This window comes from Pipistrellus kuhlii, unplaced genomic scaffold (genome assembly GCF_014108245.1).
Source record: "Pipistrellus kuhlii isolate mPipKuh1 unplaced genomic scaffold, mPipKuh1.p scaffold_m20_p_15, whole genome shotgun sequence".
In the NCBI taxonomy this organism is placed as follows: Eukaryota; Metazoa; Chordata; class Mammalia; order Chiroptera; family Vespertilionidae; genus Pipistrellus; species Pipistrellus kuhlii.
In genome coordinates this window covers 43,934,566-43,956,474 of record NW_023425460.1, presented here as the reverse complement: position 1 = coordinate 43,956,474, position 21,909 = coordinate 43,934,566, and the positions used below count along the sequence as shown (strand labels likewise).

Genomic DNA, 21,909 nt, shown 5'->3' with positions numbered 1-21,909 from the left:
TTCGTCCTGCAACGGGCCCAGGGTCTCCGCAGGCCAGTGCTCAGGCCTGGGGCGCTTGTGGGCAGAGCCGGGGTCTGGGCCCTGTGAGATGCGATAGTGGGAAATTTTTCAGGTTTCCTGTAGCCTCTTGACTTTTCAGGGCTTTTCAGTTCCCACATTTTAACACAAAAGAATGTTTTCAAAAGAGTCAATATCTGAATTGGTTTTGTCAACCCCATCAATATAATCATGAAAAGTGGTAAGAATGGGCGGCCTGTGTGATATAGGCAGTGGGTAGGAGAGGGCAGGGACACGGCGACCCACCACCACGCCCCTGGGCCGCACCTGCTGGTCCTGTCTGTGCTCCTGTGCCAGAGCCTGGGCTTCACCCACTGGGAACGGGCTGCAGGCAGGAGGGCAGAGTGTTCGTGTGCTGCCCCAAACACGCCCCATGACTCCTGCTCAGCTGGACCCGCAGTCCCCACTAAGAGGCGCTGCTCGCCTTTTTGGTGAGGGTTGGACCCTGAGCCTGGAGCACTCTGGGGAGGAAGCCTGAGCCAGAGGCTGGCGCTTACTCTGAGGGCTCATTCTGAGGGCGAGGCCAGGAGCCTTGGCAGTGACCCGCCCAACACACACACACACACACACACACTCCCCCCACCTGTAGGCAGGGCTCATGCCTAATGGGCAAGCTGAGCACAGGCTGTCGGCCAGAGCAGGAATAAGACAGGTGTCACCTACCTGGAAAAGTGCATTTTGCACTAAGACAGCTCAAGGGCTTACACCGACGCTGGCAGGAGGCCGTGCTTGTGTTCAGGGCTCAAGGCATTGAGCGGAAGGCCCTGTCCTAGACTGTTTACACTCACGTCTCCTCCGGTTTGGGGGACGAGATTGGATGCCCCGGGAGATGCCGGGCGGCGGGCGTTACAGTCCACAGACGCGCCAAGCTGCTTCCTCAGCCTCATCCATCATGCCACGCTCGGTTTCCTCGTCACCATGTCCCGTCTGCCTCCCGCCCAACAGCGCTGGAGGTGGCGGGCGGCGGGGCTGCCTGGAACCGGTGATGGATGCTCAGCGAGGTGTGCCGCGCCCCGTCATTTGTTTATCTGTCTCAGGCTTATGCAGTGGAAACCTGCAATTTTATGCTGCCTCTGTAAATTACTGCGCCGCCTTTGATGAATGGCCCCACTTGTGGGGCAGCGTTGCGATGGTGAGGGGTGGGAGGGCTCACTTCCTGGCAGGTGAGCAGGCGGCAGTGTAACCGGGCCGTGAGCTTCCTGCTGCATCAAAGAGGGCACAGCTTTAGCTGTAGTCCCAGGTGCTTCAGTTGTGGGTGAAGTCCTGGCCCAGTCAGGGCTGCCTGATTGCCAGGACCAAGCTCTAAACCCTCGAACCCAAAATCAGGAGTCCGCCAGGCACGGGAGGTGCTGGGCAGTGGGCGTGGGGTTCCCAGGTGCTGCCACGGCTGCCAGGAGCCTCCGCCCTCCGCCGCCGGCCACTCCCTCTCAGGCCTGGACTGCTGGCCATGCCCGCCTCCCACACCGCACCCTCTGTTTGCTTTTCCCAGTCGGAGAGCGAGGAGAAGGTTGTCACCTACGACCACATCGGGCCCAACGTCTGCATGGGAGACCACAAGGTGACGCGGCAGCTCCGGGGACGGGGGGGGGCTTGCGGGGATGGACCTGCAGGGCTGGCGGCTGCTTCTCTGCCTCCTGGGTCTGGCCACACAGGACAGGCCGCGCTGTCTGTTTTCACTTTAGTAAAATACCCGGTGGTCGGCAGCTTGGAGGGTAGATAGGTAGGTGGGTAGAAAGGACCAGTCACAATAGAGTAAAATACACAATTAAATTCTGTAAAATATATACATCTATACTGTGTCTCCGAGGATTATTTCTTAGGCCATTTCTCGAGTGTGCATTTGAGGTGTTTTATTGTTGTTATGCCGAGCCAGTCTCCGCAGGCGGACGAGCATCAGTCAGCTCTCCAGGGACTGACTGTACACGAGCCTCCCGCCCCTGAGCCCAGCATCCTCACTGCGGGCTGTGCTGGCGCCAGGTGTGGCCCTTCCCCAGGGAGACAGAGGCCTCCACACTTTCCCGCTTTGGAGACCACTGGGCAGCACCGGAGACGCAGCCCCACACTGGCGCACCCAGGCGAGGACGGGAACTCAGCCCCACCCCCATTATTTGGGGCATAGCCAGCAGTCTTTACATCAGTTTTAACCTTAGTTTTTATCTGGAAATAATACCTCTTTACAAACCACGAAGGCACTTTGCCTGAGCCCCTGGTCGTCCAGCCTGGGTTCCTTTCACATCAGCTGGATTCCATGCACGACTGGGTAACCGGCCTTAGCAGTTACCCAGAGCAGCGAAGGCGAGGGTGAGGGTGGGTGTGGCGCGGGCTGCCTGGGTCTGACGCCCTCCTCTTCTCCCGCTGCAGCCCGTGTTCCTGGCCTTCCGCGTGGCGCCCGGGGCAGGTAAAGCTCACGCACACGTGCACAAGTGTTGTGTCGTGCAGTGACGTGTGGTAAATATGGCTCCTTCCCTTGAGTTTACTTTTCTGAGCTTTTTCCTGGTGTGTCTGTCCCTTTAACAAACCACTGGTTCCACTGCAGGGAGGCGATGCCAGCGACACGAGAGGACCCTTCGCGAGCCCTGCCTGTAGCGTGAGGAGCAGATGGAAGTCGCGTCCATGGAAATCCACACTCAACAGCTGCATCGATTAACCCGCCCGAGCGCCACCCGCTAGCCGGCCGGCCCACACTTCGCTTCAGCCTCCGGCCCTCCCGGGGGAGCTCACATACCTCACTGTCTTGTCTGTTCGTGTGACATTAAGTAGAAATATTGGGTTTTTTAATAAGTCACAGTCCTGTTGCCAAAACTCTAATAGACAGCAGAGATTCTGTATTTTAGACTTCACGGTTTTCAGTTTGTAATAATTGTCAGTGTGGGAACCCCACGGGTGTCAAATGTCCCCTCTGCCAGCTGGAGGCGTGCCCGGGCGGGAGCAGGCTCTGTGCTGACTCGGGCAGCGTGGCCACTGTGAGGACAGTGAGGGCCCTGGCTCCAGCCGACGGCCCCTCCTGTGTCGTTCCTTCCACTGCCATGTACATGGTGTCTGAATCACACTGCAGCTGCTTCCCAGTTTTATATATAAATATATATAAATATATACTTTTTAAAATAATTTATAAATCTTACCAAAACTTATGCTAAATATGCTTTCCAGTATGAATGCTCGAGAGTCATACCAGTGGGTAGAATTGGAGTCTAGTTCAGTTATGTGAAGGTCACACACATACCTGCAGACCAGGTGATGTGGCGGGCAGTGCGTCGTGGGTGATCAGCGCCAGTACACCTGGCTACACTAGCAGCCGTCGCTCCTCTGCCTTCTCCCATGTAATATTAGACCTGAATGTGAAGGTCGTAGCCGGCTTGGTTGTACCTTTTAAGAATTTTGTAAACCGTTTTGTCTGTCTTTTGTTACTGTTCTATGGTGCCAAGTATTATACATAAAACAATAATATCATGGGAGAAGTAAAAAATAGCCTAGTTCGCTTCCAGTAGAAAACTGCTTTTAACATGGGCTGTACATAAAAACATTAAGAGGAACAGAACTGTAAACGTCCCGGGCTCAGCTGCCAGCGCCCCACGCAGGTCCGCGCTGCCCACACTCTCCCAGCACTGAGCGAGCGCCGGGGCCTGCGTTTACTCGTCTTCTAGAACACTAAGAAGTCCTGGGCTGGAGGCCACAGGCAGACGCTGTTAGGTCAGTCACTACCAGTGCAAGTGATGCGGGGTCCGCTTGCCGAATCTGTGTTCTTGACAATACGGGGGTCTGGGTCAGGGCGGTCCCTGTGCTGTCCACGTCCAAGCGGTGATTCTGTTCAGCGGGGTCTCAGCTGTCGGTCACTGTGGAGGCCTTTAGAAATGACCGCTCCGGTTCCTAAGCAATAAAATTGATCATGGTGAACGCAGTGCTGCCTGGCTTTGTCGTCTTCTTCCCGCGTTTGTCCTCTGAAATGCTGAGTGGCAGGGCTGTACCCTCCTCATTCAGCCTGTTGCAGACCAAGCTGGAATCCTGGAATTACTTTCCATCATTTACCATCACACAAACTAAGCTGAGAATTAAGAGCGGGAAAGTAATCTGTTGGCTTTTTGATTGCGGTGGTAGCTAATGGGATTCACCCCTCGGCATTTTTACAGGAGATTATGTAAATGCACGGCTTTCCTCCACCTGAAACTGGAAGATTCCTTTGCTCTTAGCTTGAGCTGAGACAATAGTTCACTTGAAGAAATAAAATAAATTTTCATACTGCTTCCTTAAAAAGAAAGAAAAAACAGCCAGTGGTTCCTTAGAAATTCTGGTTTTTCAGATGGTACAGCCATGTGGCAAAAGCAAAAAACACCCACAAAACAACCAAAAATCTTCAGCTATTTACCTTCCTCTTTAGCACTTTTAAAACCTCCAAGAGAAATCGTAGAGTAACACAATCACATTTAATTTTTAAAATTAGTACTCAATCCTTATGCCCCTTAAGATGCAACATGCAGACCCGGGGCGATGGTCTGTGGTAACAGAATCAGAGTGGTGGTACCAGGACCAGCCCTGGACCTGCCCAAAGAAGGCGGGAAGAACCGGAGGAGGAGGGAGTCCGCCCCGCGCCCAGACCCGGAGCCCGCTGACTCCCCAGCCAGCCAGCTGCAGAGCCCACTCCCCTGGCCGAGATTACCCGCTGATGGGACCGCGCTTCCCCGAGCTCCGACTCCCGGATTGCTCCCCACACCCTCAGAGTAGTTTGCATTAACTAGCGCTTTCTACTGAGGAAAGATCTGAAATGGAGTTGAAAGGCCATGGTACAGAGAAATCCAAAAACCCCTGATTGCACCCCACATGAGTGCCGGGAATACTTGAAAATATCCAGCTCCTGGGGCTGAGGCTGTTTGAATACACAGCCCAGCAGATCCATGGGCCGGGAGGGAGCAGGTCTGCCCCCAAATGCGTTTCAATCCGCCCCAAACCTCATCCCAGCTGGCAGGCCCCAGCCGGGGAGGGGAGGAGAGGCTGTACCTGCGCCCCGCGTCTCACCTGCAGGCGCCGCGCCCGCTCCGTCTGGCTCCTTGCAGCTCCTCCAGCGCCGCACCCAGCGGCTCCTTCCCGCCTGGGGTTCGCAGGGCCGGGCCTTCGGGGTCCCGGAGAAGCCCGAGCAGCCACGTCAGCCCTCAGCCTCCGCTCCAGGGTGCGGGGGCCGGGCCGGTTTTGCCGCGTGCGACCCCGGCGGCGACGGAGACAGGACGGGAAGAAACACGCGGTGCAGCCGGAGCCGCGGCTCCGCCGGGCCGTGTTAAATAATTTATTGATGATACAAAGTGATTCCGCCGGGCCCGGGCCGCCAGCTTTATAACTTATTCTGTAAAAATATATATACAACTCCGGCTGCAGGTGGGGAGGGCCGGCTGCGCTCCGCCCGGGCCCTCCTCCGGCCTCGCCAGACCTCACAAGGCGTCCCCCGCGCCTCCACACGGGCTGACCAGCGCCAAGTTCGAGGGTTTGTGCTTCTTGAGCAGCCGGGTGATCTTCTCGTCGTCCGAGTTGGGGTCCAGGGGCCGGTTGTACTCGTCGTCGTCCTCCACGTCCGAGCCGCCCACCTTCAGCTTCTCGGCGTCCGAGTCCTGCTTCTTCTTGGCCGACGCCATCTCCGCCGCGTGCCGCTTGCGCCACTTGGTCCGGCGGTTCTGGAACCACACCTGGGGGTGCAGGGGGCCATCAGGCTGCACCCCCCGAAATGCCCGCCCCGGGCCCCGCGCCTTGGCCCCCCAACCCCTGCAGCAGGGCAGCCGCGCCTCTAGGGGCCGGCGGCCGCGGGGGGCCGTTCGTTCGCAGGATGCGGGCGGGAGGGTCTGCCTGGGGCGGCGGGGCCCCAGAGAGGCCGCCCGGCGCCGCCTCACCTTGACTTGGCTCTCGGTCATGCCCAAGGAGTAGGCGAGGCGCGCGCGCTCCGGGCCCGCCAGGTACTTGGTCTGCTCGAAGGTCTTCTCCAGCGCGAAGATCTGCTGGCCCGAGAAGGTGGGCCGCGAGTGCTTCTTCTTGCCGTCCTTGTCCAGCATCCCGCCGGCCGGGGCTGCAGGGAGAGCGGGTGAGCGCGGCCGCCGCCCCCGCCCCGCGCCCCCCGCCCGCCCCCGCGCGCGCCACTCACCCGGGCCGGCCAGGCGCGGGTCCCGCCAGGGCGAGCCCTGGACCACGCCGGGCCAGAAGATGGGCGGGCGGCCGGGCAGCTCGGCCAGCGGCTTGGGGTAGCCGCGCGCCACGGCGGCCGCGGGCCCGAAGTAGACGCCGGCCGACGAGGCGAGCCCGTTGAGACGGGGCAGGCCGCCCAGGAGGCCGCCGCCGGCCGCGCCCACGGGCCGCCCCAGGATGTCGCTGATGCCGTGCGGGGTGCCGAGCGGCAGCTGCGCGCCCAGCCCGCCCAGCGCGGGCGCCTTGAAGCCCGCCGGGCCCTGCAGCGCGTACGGGAACAGCGACGTCTTCATCTCGGCCATGTTGTGCAGCGCGGCCAGCGGCGCGCTGCTCAGCACGAACGCGCCCGGGCGGTTAGCGTCCATGGGCACCGCCGCCGCCGGCCCGGGCGCCCATCCGGCCCGGAAAGTTTGCGCGCGGCCCGGGGCGGGCGCCGCTGCACGGGGTGGCGGGGCGCTGGGCGCGGTGGGCGCCGACGGCCCCGGAGGGCGGGCGGGCGCGGGGCGGGCGCGGGCCGGGCGGCGGCGGGCGGCGGGGGACGAACGCGGGCGGCGGCTCCGGGGCCGGTCGGAGCGGGGCCGCGCGGGCCGGACGCGCTGATAACCGCGGGGCCCCGGCGCGGCGCGCGCGCTGATTGGCTGCGGGCGCCCGCGGCCCGGCCATTGGCCAGCGCCCCGCCCGCCGCGCGCCCCCGCGGGCCGCGCACTCCATGAAGGGCCCATTAGCGCGGCAGGTGCCTTCCGGGCTGTAAATTTGCCCGATTTATCTCCCCCGGGACGAAATAAATCCCGTTGGATGGGAGTTTAGTTAGGCAAAGGTTTTAATGGGAAATCAGGAAAAAATACGAGAGCATATTTTATCGCCCGAAAGAATGCAGATTTGAGGATCCGCTACGCAGCTCCGTCGTGCTCCCCATCGAACGAAGCGCCCCACGCGGGAGGGCGCGGGAGGGGGAGGCGGCCCGCGCCCTGCCCCGTGGATCCCCGGCGGCCCGCTCCCAGGTGGCGGCAGGACCGCAAACATTTCCCTGAGCTCAGGGCGCAAATCCGCGGCGGAGGGAGCGAGCTCAGAGTCCGAGGGTGCCCAGGGCCTGGCCCCTCTTGAATCTCCTCTACTTTTACTGACAAACCGCCGGCGTGGTGACGAGGCCCGTCCCTGGGCCACATGCGAGACTGCTGGCCGCGGCCCGGCGGTTCCCTGTCCCTCCCAGCCCGAGGACTGTCCTCTGCAGGTTGGGACACGGGGACGGCCTTGGCCTGCCTGGCGGGCATCGTGGGTATAACGGTAAAACTCTTGGGTACACGGCGTAAGCCGCAGACCCACTGGGAGGCAGCCTGAGCCCCGGGCTTGACCCACCGAGCCCAGCAGGCTTCCCTCGTGAGCGCAGCCGCGGCCCGGGATCGGGGACCCCGGCAGGCGCAGGGCCCTGGATTTCAGCCCAGGAAGCGGGTCCGCATCCCGAGTGCAGCGGCCTTTAGACGGCAGGTGGGGCCCGGGTGTCCTCTGGTACACAAACCCCCTCCCCGGGAACTGGTGTGGCTCCGAGGCTGCGGTGGAGCCGAGCGCGGGCCGGCGCGGCGCTGGGTGCGTGCCGGCGGCGCTGCCTTGGTCCTTTTTGGCGGCGCCACCGTTCCTGAGTGGCAGACTGAACTCCGTTCCTGCTCCTTTGGGGCCGCGGCACAAACGTGCGGAAACGGACAGCGTTTAGGGAGTTGGGGCGCCAGGGCAGCCTCTCGGGCCTCGCGCGGTGCGGTCCGTCCTCAACGACTTTGCCGGTTCGGCCCGGCCGCCGGGGTTTGGGCGGCGGGAACGGAGGCCGCCGGGCCGGCTGTGTGCGGTGGCCCGGCGCCGCCCGCACCGCGGCCCGCGGGGCTCCGCTTTCGTTTGGTGCGGTCGGTGGCGGAGCCCCCGCGGCGGAGGGCCGCTTGGAGAGCCGCTGCCGCGCTGCGGGCGCGGGTGACCACTGCCTCGTGCGCGCCCAGGCCGCCGGCTCCGCGTGCGGTGCAGCCCCGCGCCCCGGAGTCCCTCTCCCAGCTCCCTCCTCCCAGGCCGCGCGCTCTCGGGGATCCGGGCGCGGCTGGCCCGAGAGCCAGGGCCCCGGACACCCAGATCGCTGTTCCTGGGATTCCCGCAGCTGGGGGTCCGCCCCGGCCTCGCCCGCGCCCCACTTTCTTGGAGGAACCTACAGCCTGTGTGCGCTCCCAGAGCCGCAGCGGGAGCCCCCTCCCCTCCTCTCCCCTTCCTCCTTCCCCTTCCCCCTCCCCCTCGCGGGGTTTGGGCTGCTCCGGGCTCCCTGGAGGCGGCGGCCGGCAGCGAGGCTCCTTTGAGCGCGGGAGCTGCGGGCTCGGAGGCGGGGCCGGAGGAGGCGGGAGAGGCGGGCCGAGGGGAGAGGCGAGCAGCGGACCCTCCTCTGCGTTTGGAGCCCCCCAGGGCCGCAGCGTCCTACGGTTCTTGGGGGCAGGCCCAGAGGGACGGGCGGGACCGTGGAGGCTGTTACCTCCGGAAGGTCCCCGCAGCCCTGGCTCAGGGCAGGCGGGACGCCCAGCTCTGAGCGCCGTCCTTCTGCTCCTTAAACCCGGGACGGATTGGGGGGGGGGGACTCCCAGCCCCGTTTCAGCCGGATTGGGGAGGGGGACTCCCAGCCCCGTTTCAGCCGAGGAAAGACCCCGCTGCGCTGCCCTGCGCCCCACCACCCAGGCCACCTGCTAGCCAGGCCCTCCTGGCTGACTTGGGGTCGTGAGTGGGACTGTCGTCTCCACCGGCCGAAGCGCGCACGGCTCTGCAGGGAGCCTGGGCCAGGGGTGCGGGATGGGGGCCGGGGGTGCGGGATGGGGGCTGGGTGCGGGATGGGGGCCGGGGGTGCGGGATGGGGGCCGGGGGTGCGGGATGGGGGCTGGGTGCGGGATGGGGGCTGGGTGCGGGATGGGGGCCGGGGGTGCGGGATGGGGGCCGGGGGCCACTTTGCAGGAAGCGGGTGAGTTGGGGCGCCGCCAGGGGTGCGGGTGAGGGCGGCCTCTTTCCCACGCTCTTCTGGTCCCAGGCCTCTGGGTGCGCTCCCCGGGCCCCGGTCCTGCCCTGCGCGCTGGGTCCCGAGCCGGAGCCCCGACCGCTTCCGCACCCGCCTGGAGGCCAGCATAGGCTGCCCGCTGCCCGCCCTGGCCCCTTAGAAAGGCCGGCTAGCCTCATCCTCCCTTGCCGCGTCTCTGGGCGCTTCGCTGCTTGCTCTCCGACACCCCCCCCCCATCCGGGCTCCCGCCGCACCCCCTCGTCCTGCGCCCCCACGCGCCCCCCGCGGTGGGCTCCGAGGATCACTCCTGGGAAGTTCGGTGGCTGCCAACAGGAAGGAGCGCCGGGGCGGGCCGCTGCCGGGGCGGACTTCGGCGGGGAGAGGCTCGCCAGCGCCACCTCCTGGCCTCAGAGAAAACGTCCTGCGAACGAGGACGGCTAGCTGTGTCCAGGGGGATGGAGGGAGCTCCGTTTGGCAGAGACCTTACTCGCTCAGCATTTCCTTATTGGGCACCTGCTAGGGGCCAGATGCGCCCTGGGAGAACCACGAGAACCGGCCAGCTCCGGCCCCTAGCTCACCGTGGCTGGTAACAAACAGGAAACAATGGAACTCGCAGTAGCGCCTTGCTGGCCTGGCCGGGGACCAGGGCCCATAGGGCGCTTGGGGGAGGGGGACAGGGTTGGGGATGCAGAGGATGAGCTGGTTCTGGGAAGGCTGAAGGCGGGGCTCAGGCTGGAGCTCATGGCAGCCCCTCCTACTCCAAGGGACCTGGGGCAAGCCCCGCAGGCTAGGAGCCTGACAGGCAGGCCCAGCGGGAAAGGCGCCTTGTGGATTCGCATCCCCACTGAGGGCCCAGTTGTGGGAGCCAACAGCCCCAACCCCCAGCCTTGTGGAGGAGCAAGGGAGACTGTGAAAGGCAATGAGCAGGGGAGGCTGGGGAGGGGGCTAGGCTGGGGTGGGAGGGGCACACATAGATGGGCAGAGGAGGCCCAGCTGGTCACCCTGGCCCAACCCCTGCCCTTCTCTCACCTGCATTATCACCAGGTGCAGCCTCCATGCTCCAACTTGGCCTAATCACCATATAACTACATCCAGCCAAAGTCTGAGGCCTCATCACCCCTGACCTTTCCCCTAACCCCTCGCACCGTGCTGGCCGCCTCCTGCCCTGGACCACTCTCCAGGCATCTCATCATGGCTCACTTCTGCTGAATACATTTCCTGACCATCTAATAAAAGGCTAATATGCAAATCAATGGAACAGCGTAACCACCAGTAGCTATGACACACACTGACCACCAGGGGGCAGACGTTCAGTGCCATCAGAAGCCCTGAGCTGGTCCCATAACTGGTGAGCACAGTGGCAGTGGCGGGAGCCTCTCCTATCTCTGAGGCAGCACTGAAGATGTCCAACTGCCGGCTTAGGCCCGCTCCCCATGGGGAACCCTTTACCACACAATATGCCACAGTTTAGCCCAGTGGTCGGCAAACTCATTAGTCAACAGAGCGGTGTGCTGACCACTGTCCTAAGGGAACCACCCAGACGTGTTTCGGAAGGAAGTGCTTTCATTGGCTCCCAGAACCACGTGGGTCCCGTGGGGCTTCCCCGACAACTGGCAGGACACGGGGCCCTCCTCTGCTTTTGGGACAGATGTGCACAGGGCAGATGTGGCTGCTTCAAGGTGCCGCATACGCATGCTACACACCTCCGTTAACTTCATTTGATGCTCAAGGTTGTGCCTCTGCCCCCCTCAGCTCACCTGGCAGCCCCCACCCCTGGACTTCCTCCTCCCCTCCCTCAGGACCACCCGTGTCTGCAGCCCAGGCCTCAACCTCGTGCTCTCCATGCCAATGGCCCATAGGTGCCCCCTTCCTTTCCCAGCATCCCACAGGGACCCTGGTCAGGACAGGCACCCACGTGAAGAGTTGGAATGATTGAATGATTGAATGAATGAATGAATTAACAACAGAGGCAGCTTGGCACTCCAGGAGGAAACATCCTATGTGGATCTGGTTGACCTGAAGACTGAGCCCCTCCCTACCCCAGGCCCGCCTGCCTCCCGCCTTGGGGAGCCTTTCCTTCTGAGGGAGGCCTGTGGCCTCACCCCCGCTGGGGGCACGTTGGGCCGGACCTGCACACCCAGCAAGCAGGGCCAGCACCCCCCCCCCCCCGGAGAGGTCCCTGCTGACATCGCCCCCACCCCCTCCATGCCCTGGTGCAGACAGGAGCCTGGCCAGGGGCACAGGGCAGTTACCCAAATAGGAGGGGCTCCCAGGAGGAGGCAGCCAGCTGTGGGGACCGCAGAGGCCCCGGCCCTCAGGGCAGCTGCCACACAGCGCCTCTGAATCGGAATCCCTCTCTGCGGCCCAGAGAACCTTTCTCCTTCAGGAAAGGACACAGGGAGGGGCCGTAAATCACGCTCAGAGCTAATTCCCCGGGGCCTGGCGGGCACAGGTGTGGGATCCTGGGTAATGAGCTCTCTCCCGGGGCCTCTCTCCGGGGGGCATCTGACCACCTGCCAAGCGCGCTAATTGAGCGCCCAGGGGAAGATTTGTGTGGGGCGCCCGCTCCGCGGCTGCGGATGCTCAGGAGCAGCCCTGCCCACGTGGGTGCTCCCGGAAGGAAGGGCTCCTGGCTGCCGTCCAGCCGTCGCTGTCCCCTGGGGAGGCTTCCCCTCGGAGGGCTGGGCTTCGCCGTGGCCAGCGCTCCCGGGGTGGGTGGCCGCCTGCCCCCTGGATGCCCCTTCCTGACGACGTCTGGGCGTCCAGCAGCCTCAGCTGTCCCTGGCGTGTGGGGGGCTGCCCCGTGGACGCCTGGCCTGAACCCCTCTGACACCTGCCCCAGGTCTAGGAAATGCCTGTCGCAGAGGGAGCTTCCCTGCCGGGTTGGCAAAGGGGGCGGGGGAGCGGGGAGAGGAGCCGACAGTGTGGAAAATGGACCACAGTCTGAAGACTGTGCCCACAGTTACTTACACGGCCTGTGAGAGGCGGCCGGAGGGGCCCACGCCAGAAGACCAAAGGCAAGCCCAAACCGGTTTGGCTCAGTGGATAGAGCGTCAGCCTGCGGACTGAAAGGTCCCAGGTTCAATTCCGGTCAAGGGCATGTACCTTGGTTGCAGGCACCTTCCCAGTAGGGGGTGTGCAAGAGGCAGCTAATCGATGATTCTCTCTCATCGATGTTTCTAACTCTCTGTCCCTCTCTCTTCCTCTCTGTAAAAAACTCAATAAAATATATTTTAAAGAAGAAGAAGGAGAAGAAGGAGGAGGAGGAGGAGGAGAAGAAGAAGACCAGAGGCTGGGGGAGAGCTGGGCGGCTTGGACCCACCCATGAGGCTGATTGCCTGGTCCTCTGGGGCCCAGGAGAAAATCTGGTGCCCCCTGGGGTCGCAGGCCCCTCCTCACTTGGCGCCTCCAGCTTGTCCTCCCCGCTGGGCCCCACGTGCCCTGGAGAGGGTGCTGCCTTCCCCAGGAGGGTCCCAGAGAACACCGAGGCCCCAGAGGAAGCACACAGAAGCCCGAGGCCACAGCATGGGGCAGGCGGCAGCACCGGGCTCCTGCTGATGTGCCGCCAGCGCCTGCTCAGTGGGTGGAGTGGGGTGGGACCGGTCTCGCCCTCTTCAGCCTCGCCGGGGCCCCCTCACTCAGAGCCCCGGATTGTAGGCAGGGCCTGGGTGGTGGTGGCCTGGAAGGCAGACGCCCAGGATGGCAGGAGGGTGCTGGGCTCACCCCCAGAGGCGGGGGGTCCTGCACAAAGAGACCTCATCCAGACCTCGGCCTCCGACCCCAAGCCCATGGCTTACCAGCAAACCACGCGTGAACCTGTTCCTGGAGGGAGGGGCGGCAGGTGCCGGGACAGAGACCTTGTCAGGTGGCCCTCGGTCCTGAGGCCGGTCCAGGGCTGCAGCCTGGCCTCTCGGAGTGGAACCGCTGTCCCTCCCGTCACAGGGCTGGACACGGCATCCCCCCAGAGAGGCGTCCGAGAGGGGCTGCGGGAGGGACAGCGGCTTCTCCGATGGGAAGACCTGCCCACCGCAGGTGGCCCCCTCCGCCCCCGGGCCCGCCCCTCTTTTCCAGGAGACAATGCCTCCCACCTGTCACCGCCCGCCTCCGCCCCCGCAGCCTGCCCGTGGTGGCAGCAGGCCTCTCGCTTCAGGAACTCAGAGCAAGTCCCCGGGAAATGGGGCCTGACTCCCTGCCTCTGTGGCCCAGGGCCGTCCACCCAGCCCCCCAAAGCCTGGCTCTGACGCCTTCTCCCAGACCCTCCCTCTGCCTCATGCCCACTGCCCAGCCCCCAGCGCCCACTGTCCCCAAGCTGGCCCGTCCAGTCACAGCTGCCCCTCCCCGGGGCGCCCAGGCCAGCAAGGTCCTCGGGGACGCCTGCCCGCCCCCACGCCCCGGTTCCGCCTGAGTGGCTTCTGCTGGGTCTCGGGTCTCCAGCATTACTGCCAGGGAGGCCAGTCCGCCGTGGAGTGTGTGTGACCGGAGGGTGCGCACGGCTCCGAGCAGGCAGGGCAGGGGCCCGAGTGACCGGGTGGGGTGACGCCTGGGGGCCCGCCGTCCGCATCCGTCACGAGACGTGAGAGTCACACTGAGGCCAGAACAGTGTGTGAAATATTTCCAGGGTGACCAAGCCGGCCGTGAATAAGGAGGTCTGGCAGTGAACGAGGGATGGGGGGGGGAGGTTTCAGTGCCTGTGACAGAGAAAAGTGAGGCTCCTGTGACACAGGGAACTGGAATTAATAGCAGGAAGGGGAGAAACGGATTCAGTGCGGATAAAAACCCATGGGCAGGAGATGCAAGGGGCCACTGGGCTCCTGACCAGACCCAACTCCCGAGGCTTGGAAACACCACCGGAATGACACCGGCCTCGGGCGTGGGGCTCAGCAGCCCCATCTTTCGGGGGGCAGTGCTGAGCCCAAGAGCTTCATCTCCAAGACGGTGTGTCCTGGGGGCCGGGTTGTAGGCAGGATGATCCTTGTCCCGTCCCACTGTCTGAGCACCCCCGTCCCCCGATGCCCCCAGAACAGAGCCTGGGGGCAGCAGGTGCCAGAAAAGGGGGGAGGACACGGGGGGGGGGGCACCCTGATCCCAGATACAGGGCAGAGGAGGTCCACCTCGGTGTCTCAATGCCCCCTCTCGCCTCTTGTCATAAAGAATTAAAATCTATAATAAGAAAATTTAAGAGTCCCCCGTAATTCAGCCCCTCAGCGCCATGCCGGCCACCAGCCAGCCGCACGGAGCATCAATCCAGCCCCTCCCTCCGCTCCCAACGAGGGTGATAAAAACGTCAAACAGTTAGACTGTGTGGCCGACAGCGCCTGCCCGCGGAGTGACGGAGAGGCAGGGCAGGGCGCGTCCCTGGAATCACCCAGACAGAGGCAGCGGCCGCACCCCCGTGCAGTCCCCCCGACCCCCCACGGGGAGCAGCCCGTGGCCCTGTAGGTCCAGCGAGCAGGGCGGGCCTCAGGGACCTGCTGCAGGGGACGGAGGGACTGAGTGATGCTGGGGGTGGGGTGGGGAGGGCAGGGCAGGGCACCCCCGGGGACCAGAGCTCAGAAGGCCGGCCCCTCCCTGCTCCGCCACCAGCCCAGCCCGGACTGGGGAGGGGCCTCCTGGCCACTCCGCCCGGCCTGCCCTTCCCGGGACCCAGGCCGCCGCCTTCTTCATCGTCTCTTTTAAGCGTGGACACGTGTGGCAAATTGATTTCACCGTTGGAAATGGGATAATTAAACTGGTTGTTTCTATCTTCATCATCGCCGTCGTAAAGGGGGAGGACAGCCCGGCGTGGAGGGATGCGGTGCCTCGCGCGGGAGCGTTAATTGAATACAGATGGCCTCTGGTGACGCCGCTGGGCTATATTTCAGGAATATGGGATAATGATGCCCGTTCATCATCTTTACAAGATATAAAATTACTGGCTCCTCTGGAAAGATCATTAAGGAAAACAATTGTTCACAGCCATTGACAATAGAGTTTTAATTATTTAATACAGAAATTAAACTATGAGAGACCAGTGCTGGATGCGGGAACTTAATAGAAATTTATATACAAGGGCCTGTGGACATTTTGGTTTATTAACCCACCTACTTTCTTAATCCGGATCCATCCGGAAGCCTGCTGTGGCCGAGCCTGGGAATGAGGTCAGGAGAGGCGGGAGGCCCAGGTGTCCAGGCCCCAGGGGGCAGCGTGGGGCAGGGTGGCTCCCAGGGGAGCAGGGACATTGCTGGGAGCCCCATGCTGGGAAGTGAGGATGTGGTGCCAGGACCAGTGGAGGCTGCCAGGGGCTGGCAAAGGGCAGGACAGGAGCATGGGCCTCGGTCCGGGTCTGGGTGACAGGATTCCAGGGGCTGAAGTGAAGGAGGAACGTGAAGTGTGGACACAGAGCCCGCACTTCCTGGGCCCAGTGACACCCAGTGGCGGGACACCGCGTGCCGGAGCCCCAGCCCCCTCACCCAGCCCCCCTTCCCCACCTGGGGCAGCCCCACTGGAACAGGCCCCCCTCTAGGCACAGGGACCCCGGGGTGGGCAGGCGGCCTGCTGAGGGGAGAGGTGCTTTAAATTAGGATTCTGACTTTTAAAAATACAACTGGAACGGAAAGTCTTTGGGCGTGTAAGTGAGTAAGTGAGAGTGCAGGGGGCTTGCCCAGACCGCGGAGCAGCCCGAGGGGCAGAAAGCGGCAGAGAAAAGAGCCATCCAACGGTGACCTCTGCTGTCCGCTGAGAGGACTGTATCTCCCGGATTCCCCGCAGTGAAAACACCCCTTACTTTTACCATATGGAAATCACTATTTTCAAGACGATTCGGAAAACAAGCAGAACTTTTAAAAGGCGAATGGTGAGCAAGACATCCCTGCGGGCCTGAGGGGGCGGGACCGGGACACAGAGGGGCCGGGCCAGTGGGGACCCGGGGCTGTGGGAGCCTGATGGGGTCAGGCCCCAGCGATGGGCGGTTCTGGGTCAGGCTGTCGGAAGCTCCAGAGGAACCGCCTCAAGGTCACGGAGCCTGTCCCGAGCTCAGCCTGGGCCAGAGCTGCAGGCCCCCCCCCCGCCGGCCCCGCCCCCGCTCCCGCCGGCCCCGCCCCCGCTCCCGCCGGCCCCGCCCCGCTCCCGCCGGCCCCGCCCCTCCCGCAGGGCCCGCTGGCCGGCGGCGTGGCCGGCGGCTGCCCAGCCCTGTCACCCCGTGTCCTCTGTGGGACGTGTCCGGAGCGAGCAGACCTGGTCACCCTGTCCCTCAGGGCTGTCCACCATGCGAATTACATCCCGTCCCCCATTAGGACCAATAAATCCAAAGTGATCCTTCTTCTCCTTACAGTTTTTAGGGTTACATAAATTTCACCCACGTAATTTTTCCACGCTTGGATCTATTACAGAAAGCCACTTCTATTGTAGAAGTTAATTGATAATGTGATTTGTTATGTTGCTGGGACATAATTCAGAAAGTTATTTTAGCGCCTTTGATACATGAAATCGCGCTCACGTGGGGAGACACAGGGGAGGTGAGCGGTGCGCGTGCGATGAAATATCTCCAGGAGCTTTTATTCCTGTTGTCTGGGTGTGTGCCAGCACCGCTCCACAGAAAGCTCATATTTCCAGCGCCGCTCCGATCCAAATTTATTCCCTGGTCATTAGTTAGCTTAAAAAAAAACCTGGAGCAACTCTGTGTATGTATATGTTTGGAAAGTGGGGGGGGATCAAACAAAAAAGAGGAATCTCCCTCCACCTTTCAATATTATCAAAGACGAGATTTAGAAGCGCTTTATATTTAATTAATTGCAGATTCATGGAAAGCGGCATAAGTAGTGCAGACGGTGGTGAAAGGGACCCCAACCGCACGCACACTGTGCTGTCCACAGGCTTGTGTGTGTGGGTGCGTGCACCTGTGTGCACGTGTATGCATGTGAGAGCCTGTGCATGCACACATGTATACATGTATGTATGTGTATGTATGTGTATGTGTGTGGGGGTGCCCCTTCTGCTTTCTGGGTCTCCCTACCTTGTGTGCAGCCCACCCCCGCTGCCCGCCCCTGCACGGCTCCCTTCAGCCCCAGGGCCTGCCGTGAGGCTGGGGCGTAGGCCGAAGGTCTGACAAGTCCAGTGCCAGCCACTCAGCCGAGAGGTTTGGAGAGAGAGGGCACCCCCTCCAACCCCGCTGACCCAGCGTGGCACCACCCGTGCCAAGGTCAGAGGGCCAGCAAGGGGCTGGCGGTGTGGGCACCGACCTGGCCTTCCTCTGGGCCATCGTCTCCCCCATCGCCTCTCCCCGGGCGTGAGGAAACACGTGGACAGAGCCCGAGCCACAGAGCCAGCCCACGGCACCTGCTGCCACACCTGGTGGCTCGGCTCCACGTTTCGGGAACGACTGAAGACCAGCCCACCCTGACCCCATGGTAGCAGGAGAGCGGGCTGGGAGGGCCTGGCCGCGAGGACAGCGCCTCACAGGCCTCCGTGGCCGGCGGAGGAAGCCGTGTCAGCATCGCGTGAACACTGTCCCTCCCTGTGCCGGAGGGAGCCCAGCCGCGTGGGGGTCTGGGGGAGGCTGGGGCTCATTTCACACGGCCAGGCGGGAGCAGGTGCTGGTGCCGGGACCCCCGGACCCGGGGCCGGGCCAGGCCGCAGCCACCCAGCGTCCCGGCCACAGACACACTCAGGCGCTGGTTCGGTCCTTTACTGGAACTCTAACACGGCAAACAAAAGGGTCTCAGAGCCGGGCCCGTCCCTCCCAGGACCACAAGCCTCGTCCCCAGGGACATCGGCCAGGAACGGTCTTCCGAGGGCACCCTGCTGTTGGCGGCCTGTTGGGGTGGAGACCACCCTCCTCGGGGTCCCCAGGCATAGATGTGCCCCCTCGACTGGCGAGGCGGGTTCAGGGGTCCAGGCAGCCTGGGGTGGCCCTGGTGCAGCCCTCACCCCACCTGCCAGGAGGGTCGCAGTGCAGAGGTGCAGGCAGGCCCTGGGGGGCCCCGGGAGGAGGCGGCGGCAGGTGGCACCAGGGCCGAAGGGGAGGGCTCGGACCAGGGGGAGGTCCCTGCAGGAGGGCCCGGACGGGGTGTGCAGGGGCAGGGCGGCTGGGACGGGGATCACACGATGGCCTGGTTGGGCAGCCCATACAGGACCAGGTTGAGGCTGACGGAGGGCCACTCGGAGCCATGCAGCGGTGGTCGGAACGCCAGCCTGTTCTTGGGGGTCTGTGGAGACTCGTCTGAGGGGAGAGGGGGCAGGAGGCTCACTGGGAGCAGGAATTCCGGGGCCCAGCCCAGGGCCATGCGCCTGGGCGGGCGGGGAGGGGTGCCCTGGCTCTGCCTGTGACACAGCACCCCTCCCCCCTGCCCCCTGGGCCTGGACGCTGCTATGAATACCCCCCTCCCCCCGCATCCAACCCCCGCCCCCCCCTTCTCCCCGGCCACTGGGCTTTCAGACTTGGTGGGACTTGAACGGTTTTAAAGACAAATCGGCAGATCTGGCTGCCGGAGCTTCCCGAGAGGAGCGCCAAGGCCCCTCCCGGCTGCAGGCCCGTGTGCAGGAGGCCGTGTGGGCAGAGGTGGGGGCCCTGACACTGCAGGGTGCGGGCGGCGGGCACCGAGGCAGACAGCGTCTAGTTACCGTGGACCAGGTCCCCAGCTTCCATCCTCTGCAGGATGCGGGCCGCTCTCCCGGTTGTCTTGCCGTATGCCAGCAGGTCTGGGGGAGACATCCTGGGGTGGGTCCACCTCAGATACGTGGACCCGCCCCTCCCCGCCCGCCCCCGGGGCCCAGGGGTGGGCCGGGCCGGCCCACGCACTTTCCCACAGGACGTTGGCCCTCAGCGTGTTGTCCTGCAGCGCCGTTGGCCACTGGTTCGCCAGGATGCTCTTGACCCCCGCCAGGCTGAGCAGGATGGCCGTCTCGATGGGCTCCTCCAAGGCCAGCTGGGGGACACTGCGCGGACCAAGCCCCGTGGGACTGCGCCCTCCGGCCTCCCCCAAACGGCCCGACAGCGCTTCACACTTCCCACCCCCAAACGTAAGCGCCCCCCAAAGAGGGCACCCCCGGTGAGAGGAAGTCCGTGTCCTTGGGGTGCATGTGCTGGGGGCACCCGGCCCAGCCCAGCAGCCTCGAGGCTCTGGTGGCCGGCAGTCAGCTGCGGAGACCCTGAGACTCTGCTCCCTCTTGGGGCTCCGCCCACCGCTGCAGGGCGCTTCCCCGCCACACTCCCATGGGATGCATCCATCATGCATCCCCCCCAGGATCCCCCCCAGCAGCCTCCCCATGCCCGGCTGCCAGCAGGCCCCGCACCTCTTGTGCTCCGAGGCCTCCAGCGTCCGCCGCATGCTCTCGTAGGACCGGCTCCGGTCCAGCAGCACCACCAGACGGCAGTCTGCAGGACACGGCGGGCGGGGGGGGGGGGGGGGGGGGGCGGTCAGAGGCTGGCGTCTCGGTGCAGTGACCACAGAAACAGGCCCAGCACCCGGGCCTGGGTTGGAACTGCAGGCCCTTTCCTGGGGTCCCTGGCCGCACTGGCGCTCGGGGCGCTATCTGCTTCGGGAGCCCACACCCCTCTCAGCCTCCTCGTGCCCGGGGCCCCAGCATGCCCCTCCCTGCAAGGGGGTCTCGGCTCCCAGCACCCAACCAGGCAGCTGGCTTGCCTGGACAGCAGCAGGCACAGGCACAGGAGCTGGTCACCACGCCCCATGCCCTCTGAGACAGGGCCAGTGTCCGAGATGCACCCGGGTGGGCAGGCAGCGGCCCCACAGAGCAGAGGCCACCCCGCTCCCAGGTGGCCTGTCTGGGCCGGGCCTCGGGCAGCCCCGGGGGCAGGCAGACCCTCCAGCTGTGTGCGCACAGGCCTTGGGGCGGGGGGCGCAGTGGGCCCGGGGCCATCCCTCCCGGAGGCTTTGGTGCATCTCAAAGAGGCCCTGTCTCCACCTCCCAGGTGACATGCTTACGGGGTGAAGTGGCCCCACGGTGTGCGTGGGGGCTGGAAAGGAGCTTGGGACAGGCGTCCGTAGGCTGCCATCAATGCGGACAGGCACCTCAAATGGGAGGGGCCTCCGTGAGGGGTCCCTGAAAATGCCCCCACAGGGTGCCCTGGGGCGGGGCCGGAAGTCCAGGCAGAGGGCCGGTGGGCAGGGCGGGTGCCCTGGTGGGCAGGGTGTGGCAGACACGCCAGCCTCCCACCCTCTGCAGGCCTGGTGGCCTGCCACGCCTGGAAGTCTAAGGGGTGGCAGGGACCAAGGGGCAGCCGAGACCCGCTCTGCCCGGTGCCCAGTCATCCGGTGCCCTCGGGCCCCGAGGAGAGCCGGGCCTGCTCACCTTCCAAGCTCATGGCGGCCAGCCTCTCCACCGACAGGTGCGACAGGAAGTTCTCCATCCCGTAGAAGAAGAAGCCCTCGCAGCGGCCCAGCAGCTGCTCCCAGTCGGCCTGGCTGTGGGGCAGGGTGCGGTGGGCGGGCGGCCGGCCGGCCGGGGACAGGCGGTGCGGAGCCCCGGGGACACCTCCCTCCGGGGATGAGTGTTTAACGCAGAGACATCCTGCTCGCTCGCTCGGTCTTCCCTCCGCCCCTCGTGGCTGAGATGCACAGAGCCTCGTGCATGTCCTCCCGCGGCCTCTCCTGGCTCTGACTTGGGGTCCCTGGGAGCCGGTGCCAGCCCCTCTCGGGAGAAGGGGCCCCCGTGTCCCTGGCAGGGACCCCCAGCTCACTGGCGTGGCCCTGGGAAGTGCTGGAGGGACACTGCACGCCCAGTCCCCGAGGGCGCCCACTGGACCTGCCCCGGACTGACTGTAGGGCCCTGTGCAGGCACCCGGGCAGCTCCTCCTCTGGGAAATGGGACCCAGGCACCCGAGTGAGAGGAAGGGAAATCAGGGGGTCACAGGGCAGAATGGGGCCTGAGGGAGAGAGGGGGAGACGGGGCGGGGAGGGGCCCAGGAGCAGACTGAGACGGGAAGAGCACCCCCTGGCACAGGGAGCCCCACAGGACCAAGGCCCGGAACCCAGAGCGGACCTGGGGAAGAGCTTCTTTCCCAGATGGCCCACCCATTTCGCGGTGTACGAGTCTTTGTATTTATCCAGAACCTCCCGGGTTACGGAGATAGGCAGCCACGCCACTGCAACGAGAACAGAATGGAGGCAAAACGCAGAGGCTTCGTCACCGCGTGAGCATGGGGGCTGCCAGGCCGGCCTCAGGGGGCACCGGCCGGGGCAGTGTCGCTCACAGGGAGCGGAGACACTGGTCTCCTTCCCCCCTCCCAGAGAGATTTGCAAAACCAGTTTCGCAAAAAAAAAAAAAAAAAAAGGTCCTATATAATAAAAGCATAGTATGCAAATTATCCCCGAGACCGGGAGTTCGACCGGGGGGCGGGCCGGCCAGGGTAAGAGAGAGGACCTGGCCAGCAGCCAGCAGCCACTAGGGACCCTCCCAGTGCACTGGGCCTCCAGTGAAACATTTTCCTAAATCTCAGGATTAAACACGGAGAGCCTGGGGGCAGGAGGCCTGAGAGGAGGAAAGGCGCCCGGACTGCCCTGTGGGGTGGCCGGCCGCGCCCGATGCCGAGGGTGGGGTGTGGCGTGTTCGTGTGTGCCTGCATGTGTGCGTGTTCATGTGTGCGTGCACGTGTGCGTGCATTCAGAGAGGGGAGGGGCCGTGCAACTGCTCACCCGGGCCCTGGGCCTCCTCGAAGGGGTCCGCGACGTCTGGGCTTCGATTAAGCAGAA

The 21,909-nt window shown here is 64.1% G+C and overlaps 3 protein-coding genes across 7 annotated transcripts in view; 1 reads left to right on the top strand and 2 right to left on the bottom strand.

Moving 5' to 3' along the window:
* The window catches only part of INPP5A (inositol polyphosphate-5-phosphatase A), a 125,803-nt gene extending 115,204 nt beyond the window's left edge, over positions 1-10,599 (top strand). For 2 of the 5 annotated variants that reach the window (XM_036439275.2, XM_036439276.2), the window contains 3 exons: positions 1,547-1,615; positions 2,419-2,455; positions 2,594-3,955. In XM_036439275.2, the coding sequence (XP_036295168.1) occupies positions 1,547-1,615; positions 2,419-2,455; positions 2,594-2,643 (156 nt within the window). In that variant the 3' untranslated portion in view covers positions 2,644-3,955. Of the gene's footprint in view, positions 1-1,546; positions 1,616-2,418; positions 2,506-2,593; positions 3,956-10,587 lie in introns of those variants that run through there. The other 3 variants (XM_045582164.1, XM_036439278.2, XR_006741738.1) reach the window with 2 other exon arrangements.
* Positions 5,319-6,721, bottom strand: NKX6-2 (NK6 homeobox 2). Its single transcript, XM_036439279.2, has 3 exons — positions 6,176-6,721; positions 5,928-6,100; positions 5,319-5,726 (listed from the first exon to the last, which is right to left on the bottom strand). The coding sequence occupies exons 1-3, from the start codon at positions 6,579-6,581 to the stop codon at positions 5,475-5,477; spliced, it is 831 nt and encodes a 276-aa protein (XP_036295172.1). The 5' UTR covers positions 6,582-6,721; the 3' UTR covers positions 5,319-5,474.
* Positions 10,600-18,179: 7,580 nt separating the features above from the next.
* The window catches only part of CFAP46 (cilia and flagella associated protein 46), a 46,650-nt gene continuing 42,920 nt past the window's right edge, over positions 18,180-21,909 (bottom strand). Inside the window, exons 54-60 of the mRNA XM_045582222.1 lie at positions 21,853-21,888; positions 21,200-21,302; positions 20,510-20,622; positions 19,493-19,574; positions 18,999-19,135; positions 18,821-18,898; positions 18,180-18,419 (exon numbers count right to left, since the gene is read on the bottom strand). Of these exons, the coding sequence (XP_045438178.1) occupies positions 18,298-18,419; positions 18,821-18,898; positions 18,999-19,135; positions 19,493-19,574; positions 20,510-20,622; positions 21,200-21,302; positions 21,853-21,888 (671 nt within the window). The 3' untranslated portion in view covers positions 18,180-18,297. The remainder of the gene's footprint in view (positions 18,420-18,820; positions 18,899-18,998; positions 19,136-19,492; positions 19,575-20,509; positions 20,623-21,199; positions 21,303-21,852; positions 21,889-21,909) is intronic.